General features: G+C 40.6%; 2 protein-coding genes across 5 annotated transcripts; both read right to left on the reverse strand.

The window, feature by feature from the left end:
* Positions 1–555: 555 nt before the first annotated feature.
* glod5 (glyoxalase domain containing 5) lies at positions 556–2,624 on the reverse strand. Its single transcript, XM_068593702.1, has 4 exons — positions 2,253–2,624; positions 1,397–1,546; positions 916–1,071; positions 556–725 (listed from the first exon to the last, which is right to left on the reverse strand). The coding sequence occupies exons 1-4, from the start codon at positions 2,307–2,309 to the stop codon at positions 585–587; spliced, it is 504 nt and encodes a 167-aa protein (XP_068449803.1). The 5' UTR covers positions 2,310–2,624; the 3' UTR covers positions 556–584.
* Positions 2,625–4,155: 1,531 nt separating this feature from the next.
* rlim (ring finger protein, LIM domain interacting) lies at positions 4,156–13,842 on the reverse strand. Of its 4 annotated transcripts, none has more exons than XM_068585962.1 (4): positions 13,655–13,842; positions 12,390–12,614; positions 8,412–8,525; positions 4,156–8,331 (listed from the first exon to the last, which is right to left on the reverse strand). In XM_068585962.1, the coding sequence occupies exons 2-4, from the start codon at positions 12,556–12,558 to the stop codon at positions 6,017–6,019; spliced, it is 2,598 nt and encodes an 865-aa protein (XP_068442063.1). In that variant the 5' UTR covers positions 12,559–12,614; positions 13,655–13,842; the 3' UTR covers positions 4,156–6,016. The 4 variants fall into 4 exon arrangements, with proteins under 4 accessions (XP_068442063.1, XP_068442053.1, XP_068442072.1 ...); XM_068585952.1 differs by having other exon boundaries at positions 12,390–12,617; XM_068585971.1 differs by lacking the exon at positions 13,655–13,842 and adding an exon at positions 13,125–13,205 and having other exon boundaries at positions 12,390–12,617.
* Between the last annotated feature and the right edge of the window lie 516 nt (positions 13,843–14,358).

Raw genomic sequence — 14,358 nt, forward strand, 5'->3', positions numbered from 1 at the left:
AGGCAGTATGAGCAAGTCCATTTTAACAGAGTGCACCAGACTGATATATACTGAATTTAATGTTTGCCTATATAAACATAGGAATGTAATATGCATATAATATATAATCTAATGCACGATGGAAGAGTAATGTGTCTCTGTGTACTAGACATTGTGGAGAATAGGTCTGTTTGTGTGGGGTGTAGTGATGACAACCTCTGCTGATACTTCCTGGTGATACCTGGGTCCTGTGCTCCCAGAGCCCAGAGGAGTGAGTTCCTGTTGGTCTCTCAGTCTACGACTCACTCTGCTTATCACTCCTTCTCTCTTTCTCATGTAAGGACAGCAGCGTGATCTTAGTTCCCTTTTTTCTTAATGAAATATTGCACCAATAAATGGTGTCAGAGCCCACAATAAAAACCTTATATACATATATAAACATAATAATACAAAGAGTATTATACAAAGAGAGAATAATACAAAGAGTCTACAGTGTTAAAACAAATCTTAATTAAAACAGCCTTGGATTTATGGAAGAACCTTTTTATTTTCTGCTGAAAAAGCAATGTTCACAAACAATATTCACAAAAAAGGCAAAATAAGTCTTAAGAAGTTCCCACTGATGTTGTCTGGTAGTTTGACACTTCAATGAGATTGTGGTCTGGATCTCTGAAGTAGAGCGAGGTGATGGGCCCCACAGCTCCGCTCCTTTCTACTGGACCCTCCTCGATCTCAACCCCAGAAACCTGCACGTAAAGAAGAGACAATAAAACCTGACATTGTGCATTTCAGTGGCATCTTAGTCCCAAAATGGTAAAGACAAGTGACACGTAAAGCTGACTAGAGTTTTTTTTTTTTTTTTAAAGAGTAGCCATCTTGTAAGTTAACGATTGATATTAGCAATTCAAAACAGTCTGTCGGAAGCAGGTGAACGACCTTCAGATGTGCAGCCACTGTAGCCAGGGGGGTTTTGGTGATGAGGCACAGATCCGCAGAGCCCGCGGTTGGACGCTTGGCTTTGGGCTCGAACTCCTGACCCAACTGGTGAAGGTTAAACTTCTGCTGCCCAAAACCCAGGGCCTTACGGTTTCCCTTGAAAATGTAGAGATGGCATGTGTGGCATGTTGAGAAGCATTAGAAAGCTCAAGGTCCCCTTGCATCCCTCGTAAATGAGGGATGAGTGGAGGGATGCCATCAACTAGCATACAATCAAAGCCTGCCATCTAGTGGATGTTCTCCAAACCAAAAACAAGAGTATTTCAGCTATGACGATCCCTCTGAAAATAAAGCAAGAGGGCCTGGACTGACATTTCTGACGAGAATAAAGTATTTATTGGCAATGTCTGGTCTTACTTCTACGACGACAACAATGAATGATAATTATGAATGGAATTGATGTACACAGCGCCGTGCATACCTTGAAAGTGATGACCTCCATGCCAAGGACCGAGGAGTAGAAGTTGATGGTGTCTGGCACACTTTTCACTGTAAGAACCAAATGATCGAGACGGCTCACTTGAACAGGACAAGTTTGTTTGAATCTGACAAGTTTTTGGATGGAGACAGTCTACAAGAGATAAGACAAATACATTTTAGGGATACAAAAAATGTAAGGTACAGAAAACACCATGTCAACAACATTGTACACTAGTGGTTCTCAAATGGGGTTATGAGTACCCCTGGGGGTACATGAAGGCACCCCAAGGTCTATTTGAGATTAAATATATATATCTTAAATTAGCATCAATTAAAACATCCTTTTAAAAACTAGTGATTTAATAAATATTCAATAATATAAGTGTACATTATTAAACTAAATTGAATACATTCTATATTAAATCCGACACTGATGGCACAGCGCTGTGCCATCACTGGCTACACTGTTTTTTCAACCAAAAATGCTTCTGGGTTTGTAAGGGGGTCCTTCAACAGAGGGTACATCACTGAAAAAACTGAGGGTACTGGATAGTGCCATTGAATCCAGGACCAACAGCGCCGCTCCGTGGTGAATGTGTCGTCGACCTGTGGGCGTCTGAAAGGTGGCGTTCTCGTACCGATCAGCAATGCAGGTTAATCAGCTCCGCGTCATCATTAATGGACGTTATTTATGTAACGTTCAAGTACATCAAAAAATAATTTCGCTTCCGTCTTAACGACCCCTCGACACTAACCTTTTAGCTGTTCTTACAAAGTAATGCGAGGGTAGAAAGTGTCGGAGAGAATAAATAAGACGTTAGCGGTTATCTAAATAATCGGTTAATTTATTACTTTACCTTAAACCCGTCTCTCTGAAAGTGCAACAATCGACTCCCAACTCTGCGAAGCGCCATCCTCCTCCCCGTACTGTGACTAGGGCACTTCCTTGTTCTTCACCTCTGTGGACTGAGAACTCGCTGCAGCACTACACTTGGCCATAACACCGAGTGACAACGATAAAAACGGGGCGGCTCAAACAATACATTTCACGTTTTAGAGACTAGAACTTCCTTCAACCAGACTTCACAGACAACAGACAGCTGGGACTCAATGTTTTTTTCTTCCTAGGGCGAAGGTTTGGTCTCAGCATTGGTAAAAACTTCGTTGATATTATGTTGAACATGCAAACTTTATTAAAACATATGAACATTTGTGCAACTTGGAATGGATGTAGACACAACAATAATACCTTATTTTAAATACAAAACAGTATTCTGAACTAAATACATAATAAAATACATAAAAAACGTTCTGCTAAATATATATATATATATATATATATATATATATATATATATATATATGTATATATATATATATATACATATATATATATATACATATATATATATATGTATACATATATATGTATATATATATATATATATATATATATATATATATATATATATATATATATATATATATATATATGTGTATGTATGTATGTATTTATGTGTGTGTGTGTGTGTGTGTGTGTGTGTATATGAGTAGTGTATTCATTTTGAAAGCAATTTAGAATATGATTGACAATCCAAAAGTGCTGGTGTACCGCCCTGAAATGTTATTTCATGTTTTACTGATGTAATACGACTGTGTCCATTTCGGATAATTTACTTTAAATGTGTTCAAGTTGATTCATATGTTATTCCAACGTTTGAGAACATTGATTACCTGTACACATACTGTGAAGGGAATTGAACCTGTAAAAAAAGAGCTCTGTCTCTTTAAGAGTTAGGAAGACGTGGAGTATGCAGGCTGAAGACAAACACGTGTGCTTGTGTTTAACCTGGGACTTGTTTTAATGAAAGTTGCAAACCAAAGGATATGTTTGTGGACAGTTTGTTTTAAGGTTGCAACACTAATATAAGGTCACACTCCCCAAACGTCCTTCAATTTCCTTGCTAATGCATGGTCAGTAAACAAAATGCCATGAGTAAGACCTCACCTGAAGCCCTGCTGGTCCAGCTGTTGCTTCCTCATCCTGCACTGCATCTTTACTGTATTTCTGAGTTTCCTGAATGCATTTCAAAATAATGCAAATTTGCACTGTGTGAGTAGTTAGCCTTCTATTAGCTAACTAGCAACGACCTGGACTTCTTGATAGCTACTTACCATCTGGGTGAAACAACTTTGTATATCCCTTTTTATTTTGGGTGGCATTTTCCTATCTACAAAGCACAAAAGAGTTAATATCAATGCTGAGATCAAACGAAATACTAATATGAGACTTTATTTCTTGGCGTGCTTATATGACAGCATCTTGTCTCACAGTCTCAAGGGCGCATTGGAAAACACGGACATGTTTTTTTCACTCTTCTGGGCGACGAGCATTGTATTATACTACAACAGTGGAAAATCCATTTCCACGTTTCTATACTACTACAGATATACGAGTGAGTTTGCACAATATATGTGCAAACTTTGGTCGTGACTAGTCCCTATGGATGCAAACCTACGCCCTTGGGTTTTTCACAAATCCTACCAGTACCAGTGCTAGTAGTAACACTTGTTCTGCAAGTGTACGGGATAACACATATCACTGTCAGATGAAAGCAAACATGGAAATAAATGATATTTAGACTGTTTAATATAAGTGTTAATATGGTATTGTAAGAATAGCTCATAATGTGTGCACCTTGATGCATAATAAAATTAGCCAACAGCACAGTGTACAGAATGCATACCTGCAATGCACTGTAGCATAACAACTTGTTTAATTCAGCGGTTAGTTTCATTTAACACCCAGTTAACATACTGCACTGGGTGACACAGAACAAGGCCAAAACTAAAGAATGGCTTAAGAGGGAACATACATTTCATTTACATATTTATGGTATTCAACAATGACAATGTCTTGCATTCAAACTTTTATGTCCCACAAAGGGAAGTAATAATTGTGGCAAAGACATCAAAACAGTGGAAGAAGAAACATGACAGGATGGCATTAATAGTGATGCCCTTTTTTCTTACTTTAGCCAGTGTTCCTGATCAACAGTGCTATTAAAACCTACAGAACTTCAAAATAGAATAAAATAACTTCAACACATTAAAAAAAAAAAAAAGTAATAAGTCTTCATTTAAGATTTTAGCCATTAACAACAGTTTTTAACAATAGCATATATTTATATCATGGTTTGCATTTCCCTACTTTCACTTTAGCATGTATTGCACACTGATACCGAGCATCTTCTGATGGGGCAGGAGGAGGGCACAGTGACTGAGCCTCTTCACTTTCTACTGGAGCTTTACTATGACAGGAGGACAATTGTGTGAATTGGTAATTGTGTGACACTCAAACCCTTAGATTAATAACTTAAGTTGTCACGTGTACATTGAGGTGGACCTCCGGGTAAAGAGATCTGGTTTGAGTTAACATTCATTTGAAGTCAATTTCAATTAATGCCAATACCATCCTAGATAACGTAATTCATCGATCAATATTTAAAGACAATCCATTATGTTAGTGGAAGAACAAAATATCAGACCAGTAGATAATAGATGATGGGACAAATGATTGTTGAACATTAAAAAGTAACCACCAGTTTACATTTGGGGGGAAAAAAGCAAGAATATTCAAATAGTTTGTCACGCCTGTTATGCAAATTCTTAGGCATGTACATTCACATGCCAACAACTTGATATCAACCCAATATTGACTTCCAATATTAACGCATCCTTAAGTTCTGGTATGAATACTCAATTGTTTTTAATGATCAAGAAAATAAAGATGCTATGATTACAAAATAAACTGACATTTAGCTAAATTAGCCTAGTTTGATTTTATCTTTCCCTTATGCCTGTACATCAATCTTTTTTTTTAAAACTAATTAATGGTAAATGCCACCCCAAACAGTAGTTTGTTTCTTTTAAGTGAACCAAAAAAAGGGAGAGCACAAGTCACACTGTTAATGGCAAACCAATTTATGTCCTACATCCTTTGGACATCACAAACTCTAAATAATTCTGCTGTGTACACCGATACCACCTATTTGTTCAACAGCAAATTTAGAGATGCTCTGATCGAGAGTAATTGCGGCTAACAACCCTAATCTTTATGAGATAATTTACAATTTCAAACCATTTCACTAATACAAAGTATGATTCAAACTTATTTTTACAAGCGTATTTACAGCTAATACTTTGAACTTGTGGAACTAAGAACTGTACCAATACCCAACTTCCGGTAGATAAGGCGCCATTTACGAGTTATACAAAAGAGCAGATGTGCTGGGGTTTTCTTTAAGAGATACTAGTCTGCTTATGTGCATGGCTTAACGCAATGCAACAGACTGCTTGGTCACTACAAGTTGATTCAAACAGCATGCATTGCTTGTGCCTAACTTTGGACTGCAATAATAAATGTCTTACTAAAGACTGTATATGTCCCAGTGTCACTGTATGGGCCACCCCGAATCGAATCTGTGAATGCATTATGGTCAATCTCACAAATGGTATAAAGGAAATACATTTCAACAGTGGAGACACATTCAAAGCCTCTTTTGGACTTGGGATATTTGATTACTTAGGTTGAGACAAAAGGCCTGCAGTCTTTATTAAGCTACACCACACTCTCCCGGTTGGCCGATACCAAGACAGCCCTGCGGCAGATGGGACAAGTTGAGTTTTCGGAGAGCCAGCGATCAATGCAGTGCACATGATACTCGTGAGAGCAGGGCAGCTTACGTAGCTTGTTACCTTCTGCATATTCTGTTATGCATACACTGCAAGTCTTCAGGGCATCACTTTCACCAAAGTTGCGCATTGAGAGGTTGTCAATCTGCTCCTTGGTCAGCCCTTGGGGCTGGTCCTCGTCATCATCATTTAGAAGGAAAAAGTGGGCAAGCCGCAGAAAGGGCAGTGAGCTGGGCTCCTCGAGGCTGATAGGTGGTCTAGGTCGAGCCCTACCCCCAGAGGGAGGTGGTGCAGTGGCAAGGCCCTCATCAATATCAGATTCAGCTGTCCTTGTCCTGACTCCTGCAGCCACAGGTGGTTCATCAACATCAGCAACAGGAGCAGCAACTGCAGCAGCATCTGGGTTGTTCAGGGCTTCAGCCAGATCTGCAGGTGTGCTGGCTCCACGGTTTGAATCTGAAGAATCAGAGTCTGAATCCATGAGGTAGCCAAGTTCACCAAAACCAGTCATTATCTGCCTAATCATAGATTGGAGAGCCATTGAGGTTGCCTCTCCCAAACCTGCATCAGAGATTCTTCGGATAGGGATGCGAATAGTGCTGACGTAGGTCCTCACACCAGCACGTTCAGAGCGAGAGAAAGTCCTACGAAATCCACCACGCTCACTCTCATAAAGAAATGTGTTGTTTGAGTTCTGAGAGCGCGAGCGGGTTCGGCTAGCAATGCTGTCTCTCTGACGATATTCGCCTGGACGCACACGGCGCACCTGAAGATCAAGCATAATAGTAGGGGGACGGCGGCCAGCTGCGCCCCCTTCTCCCCCAGCAGCTTCTCCTTCCTGAGATCCCATATTTTGGGCCTCTGGGACCGTTTCTGCACCAGCCCTAGACAGCTGAACATCACTGTCAGCTGTGCTTTGCCTAGAAAGAACATGTTGTCGAGTCCGAGAACTGCCCTCCACTTGAGGCACAAGGGGTGTATTTGGGACAGCGTTGAGGCCTTGAGCGCTGTGAGCATTATTTGGATTACGAAAACCATCCTGCTGATCCAGGTTGAGAGGTGAGCGGCTCCTGGCAGTACGGGCTCTAGTCCTGCGTGGTTCTGGACTACGGCTGCGAGCTCTCCTTTGTCCTCTGCGTGGAGAAGGAGAAAGTGGTGGTTGTACCGATAGGGCGGAAGGTGACCTGGGTTGTCCGAAAATCTCTTGTGAAACAACTTCTTCTAATTCAGGCTGTGGTTCCACTATGATAGCCAATTCCTCTACAACTGGTTCTTCCATCACTTCCGTCTCCATGGGCACTTGTGGTTCAGCCAAGGACACCTGTGGTTCAGCCAAGGACACCTGTGGTTCAGCCATGGACACCTGTGGTTCAGCCATGGACACTTCTGGCTCAGCCATGGACACTTCTGGCTCAGCGATGGACACTTCTGGCTCAGCGATGGACACTTCTGGCTCAGCGATGGACACTTCTGGCTCAGCGATGGACACTTCTGGCTCAGCGATGGACACCTCTGGCTCAGCGATGGACACCTCTGGCTCAGCGATGGACACCTCTGGCTCAGCGATGGACACCTCTGGCTCAGCGATGGACACCTCTGGCTCAGCGATGGACACCTCTGGCTCAGCGATGGACACCTCTGGCTCAGCGATGGACACGAGAGGTTCACCAATGGAAACCAGAGGTTCACCAATGGACACCAGAGGTTCACCAATGGACACCAGAGGTTCACCAATGGACACCAGAGGTTCACCAATGGACACCAGAGGTTCACCAGTGGACACCAGAGGTTCACCAGTGGACACCAGAGGATCAGCATTCGCCACCAGTGGATCAGCATTCGCCACCAGTGGATCAGCATTCGCCACCAGTGGATCAGCATTCGCCACCAGTGGATCAGCATTCGCCACCAGTGGATCAGCATTCACAACCAGTGGATCAGCATTCACAACCAGTGGATCAGTATTCACAACCAGTGGATCAGCATTCGCCCCCACTTCTTGACCCTCTGGAGACTCCTGCTCCCCTTCAGCAGTTGCTTGCTGTTCAGCCAGGTTGCGATTCACACTGATTTCCAGGCTGAAGCGAAAATCACCACTGTTTGGGTTGGTCTGGCTTACGGCCCGCCATGACTGGTTTCCACGATGACCAGTTCTGGTTGTGTTGCCTGTGCGCCTTACTGTGTTCAGCCAGTCTAAAAGACTATCCCCATTGGCAGGATCCTCAGAGTTTTCTGGTGGTTCTGAAATTTTAAAGAGGAAACAAGTGACAAATCTTATCGGAATTTGACAGTATATCACAGACTAAAAAAAGAAAACTTACCAACTGGATCTTCTACACTTTCAGTGCTGGGGATACTAGTACTGTTATTCTGCTGTTCTGGACCATCCTTTATTTGCTGAAGTCTACTAAACAGCTCATCCTCTGTCACCTCTCCTGAAAGACATTGAAAAAGAAAACACAGTCTGTTAATGAAAAAAGAAAAATGTCAAACCACATAATCCTTGAAGGTATTTATGTGTTTATTACACTTCCTCTTCTCTAGTCTGACCACCAAAGTAAACTGGTAGAAAGCCATGTGCAGGTGCTGGGAAGAATTGAAAGATTAGCTCCCTGCAATTAGAACAAACATTTTCTGATTGAATGCATAGAGAGGAGAAGTCAACAGGAGGACACAGTAAGTATGTTTAAATCCACAGTAACATTCCACTATTATTCCAAATACGACAATATTTCGAATTTGATATGGGTCATGATGTAAACAGTGTATTCCATTTGGATATTCCAAATTAGGCCTTATACCACATGTAGCATTTTCAGATTAGAAAATGTGGAATACGTTGATTTGTTCTGGTCTGAGGAATCCTATCTTATGTATACAGGGCATAAGGAACACGCATCTTATTTGGGGTATTTACCGCAGTACGCGACACAGGACTGCTTGCTTGTTCACAGTCAGACTTTTGCGTAGCAGTCTGTTCTTGTGTATAGCAATGAAAATAGCTTGAGCAACATGACTGTAGTTCGAAAGGGAGGGAAATTTAAGCTACAGTACTTAAAAGGACATAGCTGTTAAACATACAAAATGGGGGGCATTTTAGATTGTTTTGCAGTTTAGATCCATGTCTGTCCAGACTCATAATAGATGTAGTGAAGACTTTGTAGGATGTATAATTCCATTGAATAAATTCAGTGAGAAACATACTACCTTCCTTTTAGATACTTAGATTGTTGTCCCATGGTGCAACAATCTGAAGGTTTGGATCAGCAAAACCAATCAACTTGTTTTGGACAATAAGAGGAACAGGAGGCCCTTGTTCTGATTGTCATCCAAGAAGAGAAAGTGAAGAGGGTGGACTCCTACAAGTACCTTAAGGTCCAACTCAATAAGAAACTGGACTCGCAAGACCTCGTGAAGGGACAGAGCAGACTTCTTGAGGAGACAGTTATCCTTTAGTGTATGCTCCTGCAGATCTCCTATAATCAGTCTGTAGTAGCCATTGCTGCATTCTTCATGGTGGTTATCCATGGTGGCATCAAGGTCAGCATCAAGGTCAGCAGTCGCAACAAGCTGTTAAGGAAGGCCAGCTACGTGATGAGGTTGGAACTGAACAGTGTGGAGGCAGAGGTGGAGGAAAGGACCACGGCCAAAATCAAAGCCATCTTGGATAACTCTTCTTCTCACCATCTCTACAGTTAGCTGTAGAGATGGCAGCTTGTTGCAGAGAGAAGGATAAAGGACAAGATCAAAACCTGTGGGTGTTTCTCAAAGTCAAAAGAGGATCTTTCAAATGGCTGAATTTCAAGAGAAGAAAGAAGAAACTTTATTTGTCATAGTAAATACTTTACATACATACATAATTGAAATATATTCTCTTCATTTGACCCATCCTTAGTATTTTAGGGAGCCGTCAGCAGCCCCTTGTGAAGCGCCTGGGGAGCAATTTACTGTTAAGTGTCTTGCTCAAGGACACTGACATATGGGGGGCCTAGGGATTGAACCGGCTACCCTGTGGTTGCAGGGCAACCACTCATCCCCATGAACTACAGCCGCCAAAGAAAGCTATGTCATCAAATTCGGCCGAAGAACTATTTAAATGTTGAGGATCCTTTGAACTATACAGAGGACATATTACTTTGTTCAGGGGATGTTGAAGTATGTGTCTGTGTGTGCATCCTCTGCATTCCTAAAATCAATCACAATCATAAGCGCCCAATGCATATGCTGCCCCCAATTTGGAAGTATGTCAGTAAACCTCAAATTAATTTACCTCAGCAGTCTGACAAAATCTTCGCCTCAATAAATCTGAGGCAAGAAACTGACAATCCAGTTGCTGAATCTTCACTCATTTGTTTTAGTTTAAATGAAGTGTGTTTTACACAGTAAATGTCTGTTGGCATTTACAAGTATTGTAATTGTATGTTTTGTTACTGAATAAAATCATAATAATTATACAAATCCCTGATAATTTTATTTAATCGGTTAACAGCCCTAAATATTTTAAATATTTTTCTACTGTTTTAAAGAATGCACAATGAATATTCCTACTAAAAAATCACAAGTAAGAGCAATATAGTGAATTAAATAAATAGTTTAATAAAAAAAAAAAAACATTCCTTCCCAACACCAGCACACTCGCAAGACTGTTCCAATATGTGTTCTCTGAATTGTTTCAATTCAATTCAGTTTATTTTGTATAACCCAAAATCACAAATATATACACATGACATCCCTGTCCCAGGACCTCACATCGGATCAGGAAAAAAATTATTCAATTGTGATACAAAACAGCAAAAAAATGAATACAGTGATATTAAAATAAAATAAATTTAGTTATGCTCCGTTCCTATTGTAGGGCTGAATATCAATTAATTTCATAGTAAATTAAAACATTACATGCCCGGCCAAAAAAGTGTATTCTGATAGAACACAAAAGGTGTAGCCATGACAGGAGATAACAATTAAAATGTGTACGTTGCTGGAAAAGAAGCTACAAACTATAACTTAAAAATTATACTTCCTTCAACCTGACACGACAAAAATCACCAAAGTTTCAAAGTTGGCACCGAAGATTAGTGTCACAAATTCAGTATCCAATCAATTATGAAATATGGTTACAATGTCCCATTCTGTTCCTGAGATGAATAATGATCAGAAGAACCTTAACAGAACATTATGATGTCCCTATTAATGTACTTTAGGGATATTAAATGCCATCAATTCATCTCATTAGCCATTTAAAAATAATTATTGATTTTTGTCCAAGACTGAGTTTTGTGAGGTCAGTGACCTTGACCTTTGACCACCGACCATTAGATTCTTGGCGGAGTGTGAATTTCCACTTTTTACACAGAGTTGTTCGTTCCCTTTACTCCCCAGCTCAAAGCCATTTGGGGTTGCTCGCCTTAAAAAAAACTCGCTACCAAAAAATAATTCTGCATCTCTTAATTAGGGCTGTCGCCTGTCGGCAACAATTATTATTTTTTATTTACAGTCAAAGTTTCTACTGAAGGCTTGTATGTCTGTTGTCAGATTTCATGACCCTAAAAAATGATCTTCCAACTTCCTTTTATGAACTTAACATCCCCATTAATAGCGCACAGGTGGGTCCTTTGTGTGTGACAAGTGGGAGAGCCGACAGTTACAGTGAATATGTTGTTTTAAGATGTTTTTAAAAAAAAAAGATTTTATGTTGTTTTATTTATGCTAAATGCAAACTTTAAAAAGTTTGTAACGCTTTAGAGTTACTGGAAATGTTTAGATCACATGTGTCTGAAACAAACCACACGCAATACACAGATGCAGCCTGGGTTGGGCGCTCTCAGGCATGCTTTGAACTCATGTAGTGGAAGACACGAGACTAAAATTGGAGCAGAAATTAAGTCAAAGTTCCAATTTTTGTAAAAAAAAAGAATTAACTCTTGCAGAAATGTTATGCCAATGTAAAAAAGAACTGATGTTAAATTTGACTGTGTTGGCCTATAAAGCCATTTGATTTTCTTTGAAAGCAGCAATAGGAAAAAACTGAAAATTACCCAATTACTCTTATTAAGAAGCACCAGACATACAGTGGTTATTAGTAAGCGAGAATGTAATATTCTAATATAAACTGTCATATGTTTTATTTTTAATTTGTCTAAATCTGTCGGAAAGCAACTGTAAAAATGTTTAATATGACAAATAAAGTTTCTTCTTCTTATATTCGAGTTACTTATTATAAATGTGTCAACATTTTCACAGTCAAAAGATTTACAGTTACAAGACAAAAGACTATTGTAATTAGATTAGAGGTGTATTACCTGGGGTGCCCAAAAGATTGTTGTCCCTCATGAGACGATAGTCATCATCACTTAGATTGTTGACAAACTGGTAGAAGGCCTCCTCCCTGTCCAGGCGGTCCAGCTGCCTCCTGCGTTGTGACTCAGGCTGGTCACTGCCACTTTGCTCTAAACTGTCAGACCCTTCCATTGATTCAGAGGGGAAAGAGGTTGAGGGAATGCTCTCCAATCTTCAGCGAGATCCAGCTGCTGCAGCAATAAAATAAAATATGATAAGTATAGTTTATTGACTCAGACAGGCAACGGAAATTCATCACCAATGAAAGGCTCTTGGAATGTCTCATATCCACTCTATTAGCTAAGCTAAGTTTAATGTCATCGGCGTAATACACTTAACCAGGGAAATAGTCATTAAGGGACAACTCGGATCGAAATACACCAACACAATGCGACAAGCGACACACAATTAGGAAACATCGATCCAGTGCTATAGTTACCATAAACGCAGCACTAGCTAGCCAAGTCCATACGTTTATCTCAGCGTACTTATCCTGAACAAAACCGATAATGTGGCTATTCGAGAGCTAAAATACATGCGTATACTCTGAGGATGGTTTGAGTATTTCGAAATCCTACGGGAAAGCGATGTGTTTGTCAAAGTCGGGATGAAAACAAAATGGCATCATTTTAGCTTAGCCTACGTTCGCCAGGCAGCTAGTTAGCTAGTGTTGTAACTTACACGGTTTCAACACTCACTTCAACTTCAATAACAATCAGCTACACAGGAGAAACCCCCGTGTTTGTAGAAACGCATGAAGAGACTAAGGCACGGCTGGTGATTGGATGAGTGTGTGCTTTCGTTACCATGTGTACTGTCGGCTCAAAACAGGCTTCTTAAATGACCAAACAACCTGTCCCGAGCTTTCACTGCGCTAAAGCTAGCTAGCCTCCGTGTCTAACGTTAGCTTACTTCAGCCAGTAACTTCGTGATAAGTGTCCTCAGTTACGTTGCTTTGACGTGAATACTCATTCAGCGCGAATCACAGTTGCAAGGAAACACGTTTTGAACGTGATATTAGTCTTGTGTATTGTTACTGAGGAAAACGCGAGGGCATCCTTAAAAAATACATTGACGATACTGTTAGCATCGCCACAAGCTAACGTAGCAAGCAACGTCAACCAATGACGTTCACGACCAGCATCTCACGGAGCAAACCAGCTCGCTAATGCAAGGAAACGTATTCAGATTGAGCATATGGTCTGCCACCTAATGTCTGTTGCATTACCTGTTCGATAATGTTCGTGCCGACGTAATCGTACTTCCAAATTGTTCTTCTAATGTTCTATCAGGGACGCTCGACTGTTTCGCTAAGTACGATTTCAGGATTCCATTTTCTTTCTTTTAGAAAGGCTACAATGATCTTCCGGAAACTAAGCGCCCAGGAGCGCTATTCCCTGAGTTTAACCTCTCAGGTAGACGCAGGCGCCTCGACGTCGCAGGCTAAAGAGTTGGCGTTTACGACCGCCAATCGTGGCGATTGAGGCGGGGTGAGTTGTTACGCCTGAGAGACTGAACTCAGAGCAGGAAAACCTCTTTTCCTCTGAGAACAGCAATAGAAAGAGGATGTTTGTGTTGGACAGTGTGGCACTGTTGAGCTGTAGCGTCACGATGCGGTTGTGAAAGAAAATTCTCTTACCTTCCACAGAATTCCGGCAAGAAGACACATATCTGCAGGCTAACGTTATTAAAAGGCTTTTAATAAAATAATCTGTCTAATGTTCATAATCATGGATACAATTTACCCTCAATAGCATCCAATTGCCTATGTCATATCATACATCATAACAGTAATAAATTAAAGCAACTCATGTAGGCTATTTAGCTAATAAGTGTCACTATAGTACTATTGAATCCCATTTTGAACATGTGTTGGTTAGTGTGTTTATACGGTTTGTATTATCTTGTTGAGCAAAGGAAGGAATCATGCCT

Source organism: Clinocottus analis, unplaced genomic scaffold, assembly GCF_023055335.1.
Source record: "Clinocottus analis isolate CAN_PGR_092001 unplaced genomic scaffold, fCliAna1.0.p SCAF_10, whole genome shotgun sequence".
Lineage (NCBI taxonomy): Eukaryota > Metazoa > Chordata > Actinopteri > Perciformes > Cottidae > Clinocottus > Clinocottus analis.

Excerpts from the sequence above, each read along its gene's own strand:
- glod5 (XM_068593702.1), bottom strand. The coding sequence starts at position 2,309 with ATGGCGCTTCGCAGAGTTGGGAGTCGATTGTTGCACTTTCAGAGAGAC. Across the intron at positions 1,072-1,396 it reads TGGAGGTCATCACTTTCAAG|GGAAACCGTAAGGCCCTGGG; the intron begins GTATGCACGGCG and ends TACATTTTCAAG. Across the intron at positions 726-915 it reads CAGTGGCTGCACATCTGAAG|GTTTCTGGGGTTGAGATCGA; the intron begins GTCGTTCACCTG and ends CTTTACGTGCAG.
- rlim (XM_068585962.1), bottom strand. The coding sequence starts at position 12,558 with ATGGAAGGGTCTGACAGTTTAGAGCAAAGTGGCAGTGACCAGCCTGAG. Across the intron at positions 8,526-12,389 it reads CAATCTTTTGGGCACCCCAG|GAGAGGTGACAGAGGATGAG; the intron begins GTAATACACCTC and ends AATGTCTTTCAG. Across the intron at positions 8,332-8,411 it reads AAGTGTAGAAGATCCAGTTG|AACCACCAGAAAACTCTGAG; the intron begins GTAAGTTTTCTT and ends TTAAAATTTCAG.